This window comes from Poecilia reticulata, linkage group LG17 (assembly GCF_000633615.1).
Source record: "Poecilia reticulata strain Guanapo linkage group LG17, Guppy_female_1.0+MT, whole genome shotgun sequence".
NCBI lineage: Eukaryota > Metazoa > Chordata > Actinopteri > Cyprinodontiformes > Poeciliidae > Poecilia > Poecilia reticulata.
Window position 1 is genome coordinate 11,352,034 of NC_024347.1, and position 9,100 is coordinate 11,361,133.

The following is a 9,100-nucleotide window of genomic DNA, read 5'->3' on the forward strand; positions in this document are numbered from 1 at the left end:
TAACACCAGCTTGTTACACTCACATGACACTATAAACAGATGGGAAAAACTGATGTTTATGCAGTGACAGCTCGATGACCACAATTTCACTGAAAGGGTGTTTATTCTATATTAGTGAACAGGAACTATACACCTGCATCAAAATTCAAGTAAATCTCAGAAGAGATTATTGTGGTTATAAACAGTGGTGAATTATTTTAGGACGAGTGTGAAAAGTTGTTGCTCGTTTTCAAGGAGAAGCGACCAAACCATTTTATGCATCTTTGTTTACATTTTTATGTAAAACAGAATCCAGTTTTTYATAAGAYATGGGTTCCATAAACTGTTTAGTATGTTTTCAACTTGAGTAAAAATTGTTCCCATTCTGAATGTTACAAAACATGATTGAAAGTCTGTCTAATAACTGAGCTGAAACCACTTTTAATAAAATACCTTTTGCTTCCGCTTCAAATTGTACATTTTTATTGTTCTGGATCTTCCGTTGTGTATTTTATGCACTCCAGATATTACTAATTTGGTATATCATTGATATATTTAAACCAAATCTTTTTCTTTTTTTTGCAAAATGAACTAAATACCATGACACCCAGATAAAAATAAAATAAACTCATACAGTTACTCACATTCTGCAGCAATAATGTATTCTTACAGATGGCCTGATAAAGCAAAACCTAGACTTTAACACTTTACCACACAAGAATAAATTTGGCAGAAATTCAATGTTCCAAAAAGTGTCAAAGCTATATATCCAAGGAAAATTATCAAAGCTTAATGAAACTTCCTTGAGAAAATAAGGGCATAAAAACTACATGAGTATGTCATTAAATAGTCACAGTTCAGTGCTGAGGTTTAGGTGGGTTTTTTCCCCCCTCATTATATCATAAACAGGAATGAGTATTTCCCTCTTGCAATTTATTTTACAAGTTTTTGCCCCACCCTAATGGGAGTTTATTCAGGGGCAACATTGGAAAACTGGCGCAAGTGTTGCCAAAAATGTTACATACAGTCTTTCYAATTCTTAGAATCTAGACAGACTCTGTCTAAAGGAGGATAAATTGCCCACTTTTCCCTGCTGTGTTTTAACACAAAAGGCAATGCTCATAAAGCTGCCAGAGTGATGAAGAGGACATTCCTGTGTCCAACTCTACATTCCTCTGGCTAATAGACAACAACAGCAGCAGCAGCAGAGGCCTGCAGGTCTCGCCGACTCAAACTGGCCCGGGATATTTTTGACACYAGCAAGTTAGCATATATGCTTTCAATGCATGGACCTGCATCTGACAGTACTAAAGTCAGACCAAGAATCCACCACTCAGGTCAGTGACCACAATTTCAGTTTTGTCTATTAAATATTTAAAAGTCCTTCCAGTATTTTTGTTTTCTGATTCGGGRGACTGTAACACCAAACTTGGTCAAACAAATTCGAGACAAGCAATGTAAACAAACGAGGTCTGGACGCAGAGCAGATCCGCGGTGGAAGCTAGCAGCTAACAAAGAAACGACAAGAGCACCAACAACCTGGCAATGTAAAAGAAAAATGAGGAGAACACACCTGCATCACGGGGTGAATTAGTTAACAACAGYCTATTTCAGCAGCATAGTCATTAAGACAACATGGGGTCGTTATCCTAACCCCACGGTACACACACAATGATAATAACCCCCCTTAGTTACCCGAAGTCATCGTCCATAGATTTGAAGAAGAACTTGTAGTTTGGCTTCTTCAGGACATTTTTGAAGTCCGCTAGCGTGACTTTGTCAGCAGGYACGGGAAGCTTTACAAGGTACGGTGTCTCCTGGTCGTCGAGGTGGTAGATAATTTTGGTTTCCCCCATCCCGGACTGTGGCTGTGGCAGCAAGGCAGGCTGGGTGCATCAAGCCGAGGGCCTGGCAGGCTCCCTCTCGGGCCCCGACTCCCCGTTGCGCTGGTGGCGGCGGCTGGGGCCGCGGTTCTGCGGTGTATTTCTGGTTTGTCAACTCGCCGCTTTTAGTCCTGGTTCGGTTTTTTTTCCCTAGTGGCAGCTCAACAAAACGACTAAGCACTGAAAAGAAAGGGGTAAAAAACTTGCTCCTCCACAAAGCGTCCCAACACTGACCAAAAGACCGAACAACGGTTGGTTCAGGTTCAGTTAAACTCCTGATATGTTGCAGAAAGGTTTGGAGGAAATGTGAAAAATCCGCTATGAAACTRGAGCAAAATAAAGATTCTCAGAAAGGGTGGCTTTCCCTTCTTCGTAACTGTCGAGCTCAGTACTTTGTTGCACACGAAACAGTAAAAAAAAAAAAAAAGAAATCGTTGAAGCTTGTCTTAGTGGGGCGCCATCTACAGGTCAGGAGGAGAACTGCAACAGAGCGGTCTGACTAAAGATGGGAGAGTGAGGATCCTAATGCRTTAAAAAATAGTGGCTTTTGAAACTTTAAAAGTTGATACCATAATAAATAATTTTCACCYTTTTCCTACTTTTTATGAGACGTATCCTATACAACCAAAATAAAAAACATACAGGGAGAAATATGCGTGATCTACAATAACCTGGTTGCTTTCATCCATACTGTGAAGCTATTTCCTCAAGCCAACTTTAGATGCAATCTCAAGCGGGGGCAGGGTAAATTATGTTTTGTCAKTTTGTTTTTGAAGCCATAACCTGACACCAGTGGTAGCCATTTAAAAATGAGCTACTTTCATATAGTACTTAGCTCAAGAGTGTCATTCTAGCTTGAAAAATATGCCAGTGATTTAAYAAAATCTGGAGCATCCTTAAATAGACATTAGTTCACCAAGTTGCATTGAAACATACATGATCATGAATTTGAGAAAGTTTTGCTTAAGTTTCATTTCATGAGAAAATTACTGGTTCATTTTTTTTACTGTTATCGAAATGGGTATGTGATTTATATTTGGTCACTTTAACAAGTTTGAAAATGAAATACAGTGTCAGGTTATTACAAAAGTATTAATACTCCTTAAACTTTTTCAGATGTTACATCACATACGTTGGTGTTTTTTGGCATATGAAGTAAAACAAAAACAAACTGGAAATAAAACAACCTTTAGGTAAACATAGATGTGCAAGATAAATGTGTTGATTAATCTAAATTAAGTTGATTACAAGTACACGAAATTAGACTTTTTATCAAAGGAGTGGGATTTTTTTTWATTTTCATAACTTCATAATTTACAAGTTATGAATTACTTTAAAAATGGAGTGACGATTCTGTTTGAAAAGAAGATACGGGAATTCGTAAGAGCAAAATGTTAATATATACAGCAACCAGAATTTATTGGACTTATTCAACATTGACATGACATTACAGAAAAGCGCAGAGGGAAAGCATAAATGAAGTTAACCCGTAGACTGTTAATCTAAACTTTCATTTGATAAAGWGTGTACAAAATGGAGCAGCTGTGGGCCCTCTACTTTAGTTCTCATTCAAACATTGTTGAGGTCATAGTTTTCTAATAAAACTGGCATGACAACATACATTTTTTGATACAAGTACAAAAAAAATAAGGGATGTTGGTCTCTTTTGTTTAAATAAAACATGCTGAGGAGGAGGACGGTGGAAACTTCAATCATCTAGAAAGTCGTCATCGAGGTTGACGTCTGTGGTGTCGATGTCATCCAGCTCCATGTTGTCCAGGTCCACTTCCAACTCATCTAGAGTCTGCAGAGAAACCCAGATGAAATGTTCTTCACTTAAGATGCCCTATATAAATTGCACTATGCAAATGTGAAATGAAGAGAAGAAAGCCCAACCTTCTCTTTCTCTGACTGTGCGAATGTAAGCTTTTCCTCCTCTTCCTCTTCCTCCTCCTCCTCGTTGTGAACTGCTGCTTCAGGAGTTGCAGGTTTGGGCAGTGAAGGCGTCTCGGAGGCTGCTGGCACCGAGCTGGATTCATCGTTCTCTTTTGTCTGCCACGGAAGGCGTRATGAATGATCAGAGACAAAAAATTTACATAGGGCTCGACTTTTAGGCTGCCTACCAGCAGAATCCCATYTTTGCAGATTACAGAAGGAGGACTTGTAATTGATTATTTTAAGAAAAATCGGTACTGTAAACAAACCTGAGGCACGAAGGGAACAAAGGTGCCTTTGGGTTCGTAACCCTGAGCCTCCTCCAGAATATTTCTGTCTTCATTGGGCTTAAAATAGAAAGAAAGATAATTTTGTTACATGATTAGCATTCATTTTACCCAGTTCTAAATCACTGCTAKCCATACAGAGCAAGACACATGGCTTTTTTCATTTGTCACCAGCCACCGGACTTACTGTAACAAGTGGATAATCTTTGGCGGGCCTGGAGCTGCCGATGCAGGTCTCTCTCAGGTAATGTTCGGCTGCAAATGCTTCTCTCAGCCCAGGGAACAGATTTTCATACTCTGTGGGGTCTGCGAGTGATTCAGCAGCCTGCAGTGGAGACGAAATAGACAAATATTTAAAACTCTTGCAATGTTCACTAAAATACAGCAGAAATGTCAGGAAAAAGGGGTTTAATTTTAGCCATTTAAATTTAGAAAGATACAATGGTGGKGAYGGATCTGACCTTCTGGTTGACTTTAGCCAAACTCTCCCTCCACAGTTTGACCACACGGGACACCTGGCTGGGCAGGTATGTCCGCGCCAGGAACGCTGCCTCCGGTAGTCTGTTAGTCTTGATGAGGAGCTCCAGACACTGATCCAGTCTGGAAAAGTAATTTTTTTTTTTTTAAAGAAGGTGTTACGAAGGCAGACGCTTTTTAAGGTATGTTGCACAAGTACGCACACACAGATCCGATACTTACTTCCCCTGGAGGAAATACGTCATGAAGGCCACGTTGTTCTTGCCGTCCCTTTCTGCCCCTTCGGCCAGCTTGCCCACCATGGTGGCRTTCCCCGAGGCGGTGGCGAGAAGGAGCAGGCCGCCGTAATCCTGAGCGTGGTGCAGGCACTCCTGGGCCAACCCGAACTGGCACTTACTGATAGCCAGCTCGGCTAGCTGCTTCCATTTCTGCTCAGACTACAAAAAAGGTCAAAACGGCAATGATTAGCAATGGACTTGGTGATGTCAATTGACATATCAAGAAGAATCGCAATGATTAGGGAAAACGATGTAATAATGAGTTTGCTCCTACTTCTGCTTCCACAGCCAGCTGGTAGGCGATCTTCAGCTCCCCCAGTTGTAAAGCCAACTCAAACCTGTGCTCTGGGTCTGTAGACACGGCCAGCGCCTGCTGTTTGAAACCCTGAAGAGACGAGACAAACCAAAGCCATCAAGCTGTAGGAAAACAAAGCAGACTTCATAAAAAAAAAACAAACAAGGGCTGCAACTAACACGTATTTCTGTTATTGATTATTCTATCGATGAATCAGATAAAAATAAAAAGAAATTGGCAAGGTCTGCAGATTTTTCACTTAAGCCTTTTTATACATTAAAACATTATAAGATGCAATACATTAAAAGATGCAAATAACTAATTCAATTCCTTTTTAAAATAAAATAACATTTTTAGTGAATGTTTGATCATTTGTAGCCAAGGATGCATCTGTAGCTAAAATACACTTCTAAWATTCTAACATGCGAAGAGCTCAACGCTTTATGTTTCACTTAACATCAATTCAGTGTACTGCTGATCTGCTGATTCATTTTTGGATGAACCAATTAATAACTGCATAGCAAAAGGTGCCTAATAGGAGACTTTATTTATGTATTTTATTTTTTCACAGAATTTGAACCAGGTCAAGTCAAAAAGACACCGTTCAGGAGTTCTGGCTAGAACATATTTACAGTAAGATTTTTTTTTTTCTTAAATGCAAAATGTATATTGCTGTACAGCTTTGGCTTAATTGCTACTCTGACTATGTTGTTCTTACATCAAATGACCTTTTGAGTCTGCATTATCCACTTAACAATCGATTACTAAATTAGTTATCCAAATAATTGATTCATCACAATTAATCTGATGAATTGTTTCAGCCCTAAGTAAGAACGGGAGGGGAAAAAAGAAACTTAAGTGTGAAAAATGAACTGTTATCTGTAAGACTTGTGAAAAGCATTCTAAGGACTAAATTATTTTTTAAAACACATTTCTTACAGTTTTTTTCCCTGTTTGCTAAACCTTTACTCCATATGCAAAAAAAAAACGAACAAAAAGAAGGAGTGCTTCTCATCAGTAAACACTTGAATAAAAAGAAATTTGCCCTGACTGAATCGTCTTACCTGTTTCTCCAGGAAATGTGCAACCCTGGTCCGTTGCTCTTTGGGGATGGTGGGCAGCACCTTGTCTGCCATCCCAAAGTCTCTTCTCATCACGGCAGTCTGATACTCCAGGACAGAAACCAGCAGGGAGTAGCTGACAATGTTGAGCTCCTTGTCTCCAAGGTAAAGACGGTCGTCCTTTGGGATGTAACCCAGCAGGTACATGGTCCTGCAGGGAGAAAACCCCCCCAAAAAAACAAGAGCGATGAAGACGTCTGGATCACTCACGGCAGGGGGTACAAGTATATTTCTTTGTATTGCACCATCCCAAGATGACTAAATGTAAGCRATCAGTCCCACCTGTCCAGATGTGCAATAGTCACAATCTCTCCTCCTACATAGTAGTTGAGTCTGTTTACAGAACTGGTATAGATGAAGCAGTCTCCAACCCAAAGCCCAGTCTTCACAATCTCCTGGATCTCTCCCAGCACCTGGGCACATATCAATACAAATGAATGTCACACATTTATAATAAAAATGTTTGAATTATTACAATGTATCAGGCAAAATAGGATAAGGTTTTTTGAAAATATTTCCTCCGGTATTGTGTCTTATTTTTGTGCTTTCTTGTAATTAAAAAAAAAAAAAAAAAGATGTTACATAAGAATAAAAATCCAAAGATCTTCATTCTAAATACAAACAATTTAAATACTTTGTAACCCAGAGGACAAAAGTCTACAACAACAACAACAACAACAAAAAAAGTATTGTAGTTGTAATTTCAGCATCTTCGTTTAACTTGAAAACTCAAGACGTTGTCTCTTCTGTAGACAACATGGCCACATTGTAAACAGAAGAAACAGCAGCAGTCAACAGAGATTTAGGCAATCTGTCACAGACAATAAACCAAATGTTGCATAAGAGGAAATTCATTCAAATTCTGACCTCAAAGGCGTCTTCGATCCCATCCTCTGTTATGCCCTCATTGTTTTCCTGAGAGGCGGCTACTTTTTCTGCCATGTAACGGAGAATGAAGAAGGATTCCTCCGTGGCAATGCAGACCAACTCACCAGAGTCTGACCAAAAGATCTAGATAAAATATGAAAGAGGAGAAGGAAAAAAGATTAAAAGAACCCATTTGAAGAGGACTCATGGAGAACAGCCAATGTTAGGGCTTTCTTCAGGGTTTCTGGAAGCTTTAGTTAAATTTAAGATTTATATGAGTCACGAAAGAATGTGCGCAAACTAACCTAGTAATTGCATTTATAATGTTTGATAACATCAGAAAACATCGAGGTTAATTCCTTAAATAAGCGACAATAAGCAGACTTATTTAGGTCAAACATGAATTTCTGGGTCTTCTGGTTTAGGTACGAATAACCCAGATTTATCAGCCAGCACTCCAATAAATAGAACAAAGAAATGCTCCAAGAATATTTCTAAAAAAAAAAACATAAATACATAAAATAACCAGTAGAAACATGAAAAACACAAGGGAAGAAGAGTAATTTTAGAATTATGTGGATAATGTGAATTTATTTAAGCCTAATATTGAGCTAACAACTTTAAAGAYCCTGCAGAAACACTGTCATTATGCAATGCAAACATAAATATTCCAAAATTATCCAAATAGGTAAAACCCAGGAAGCGAATGGCTTACGTGCTTGGGCTGGATCTCAATGCGGCGAATTAGCTCCGTGTTCTCCCAGTCATAAAATGCCAGGCCGTTCACAGACCTCACCCCGAGTAAGAAACCCCCGTAGATCCCTGAAAAGCCAACACATTCAGTGACTCGAATCTATTTATTTGCTTCCACAACCACAAATCTGGCAAGAAACAGCGAGTGGATTACCTTCTGCTCCAAAGTCGGGCTTAAAGGATTTCTTTTCTTTAAAGTTTTTGAAGATTTTGACAATACTGTTGCTTTCTCTGATGGCATATCTGTTACAAAGCACACATTTCATCGGATGGTTGTTAATAGCAACCCAATRAAAATAATATATCAACGTTTACTTTTCAAACTGTGAATACTCACTCGGACGAGTCGTGGGCCCAGACGAACTCCTGAGCTGAACCGAAGCTCTTGTTCCTCAGAGCCATAGCGGTGTAGATGATGTACTCCCCATCGCCACATACCACAACAAAMCTGGCAACACACAAATTAGYAGCATATGATTACGAATGTTTTCTTTTACATTCAGCACTTTTACCAGAAGAAGCTGTTTCATACCGTCCATTCGGGTTATGCTGGATGGTTTGAGGGTAAATCTCACAGCTGCCCATATCTTTGACAGCCAGCGGCAGTCTCTCCCCGTCCTTGATTTCAGCTTCGCCCATGGCCTTCAGGTTGGCTTGCTGTATTTCGCTGTGTTTAGCCCAGATGATCTTTCCGTTGGTGTCCATAGACATGGCTGGCTCTTCCCGACCAACCTACCCAAAATGTTAACAGTGTACGTTAGAATTTTTACTTCAAACAAACAAAAACCTTTGCAACTTTCTCTAAACAACTTTTCCATCCACTCACTTTGATGATGATGCTGCCTTCGTCATATCCCAGYGCCACATTGTTGGAGCCTCTAAGACCACACACACACCACACTCGCTCCATGCCATAGTTGAGTGTGCTTTCCAGGCGGTATGTGCTGGAGTGCCAGATTCGCACCGTACCTTGAGAAAAAAAAAAGAAAGAAAGAATAAAAAATGTTAATCAATGAGTAATTGGTCAACGTTAGAAATACATGTATCGGCGTGTGAGACAGAGGGATTTCTGCGCACCATCCTCAGATCCTGTGATAATAATGGGCAGCTCAGGGTGGAAGCTGACACAGGAGACATTCTGAGCGTGGCCCTCCAGAGTCTGAACGCAGGTCTTGTTCTGCAACAAATAGAAATATTAATGTAAAGAAATTACATGTAAAGAAAC

General features: G+C 39.7%; 2 protein-coding genes across 2 annotated transcripts in view; both read right to left on the bottom strand.

The window, feature by feature from the left end:
- LOC103479347 (segment polarity protein dishevelled homolog DVL-3-like) overlaps positions 1-2,294 on the bottom strand; it is a 15,770-nt gene extending 13,476 nt beyond the window's left edge. Inside the window, exon 1 of the mRNA XM_017309867.1 lies at positions 1,675-2,294. Within this exon, the coding sequence (XP_017165356.1) occupies positions 1,675-1,835 (161 nt within the window). The 5' untranslated portion in view covers positions 1,836-2,294. The remainder of the gene's footprint in view (positions 1-1,674) is intronic.
- A 960-nt stretch (positions 2,295-3,254) lies between these two features.
- Positions 3,255-9,100, bottom strand: part of copb2 (COPI coat complex subunit beta 2) — an 8,093-nt gene continuing 2,247 nt past the window's right edge. The window contains exons 6-21 of the mRNA XM_008433714.2: positions 8,953-9,052; positions 8,702-8,844; positions 8,408-8,607; positions 8,213-8,323; positions 8,030-8,118; positions 7,838-7,944; positions 7,123-7,266; positions 6,538-6,668; positions 6,199-6,406; positions 5,114-5,224; positions 4,784-4,998; positions 4,546-4,684; positions 4,272-4,409; positions 4,067-4,144; positions 3,759-3,914; positions 3,255-3,666 (exon numbers count right to left, since the gene is read on the bottom strand). Coding sequence (XP_008431936.1) covers positions 3,571-3,666; positions 3,759-3,914; positions 4,067-4,144; positions 4,272-4,409; positions 4,546-4,684; positions 4,784-4,998; positions 5,114-5,224; positions 6,199-6,406; positions 6,538-6,668; positions 7,123-7,266; positions 7,838-7,944; positions 8,030-8,118; positions 8,213-8,323; positions 8,408-8,607; positions 8,702-8,844; positions 8,953-9,052 — 2,166 coding nt within the window. The 3' untranslated portion in view covers positions 3,255-3,570. The remainder of the gene's footprint in view (positions 3,667-3,758; positions 3,915-4,066; positions 4,145-4,271; positions 4,410-4,545; positions 4,685-4,783; positions 4,999-5,113; positions 5,225-6,198; positions 6,407-6,537; positions 6,669-7,122; positions 7,267-7,837; positions 7,945-8,029; positions 8,119-8,212; positions 8,324-8,407; positions 8,608-8,701; positions 8,845-8,952; positions 9,053-9,100) is intronic.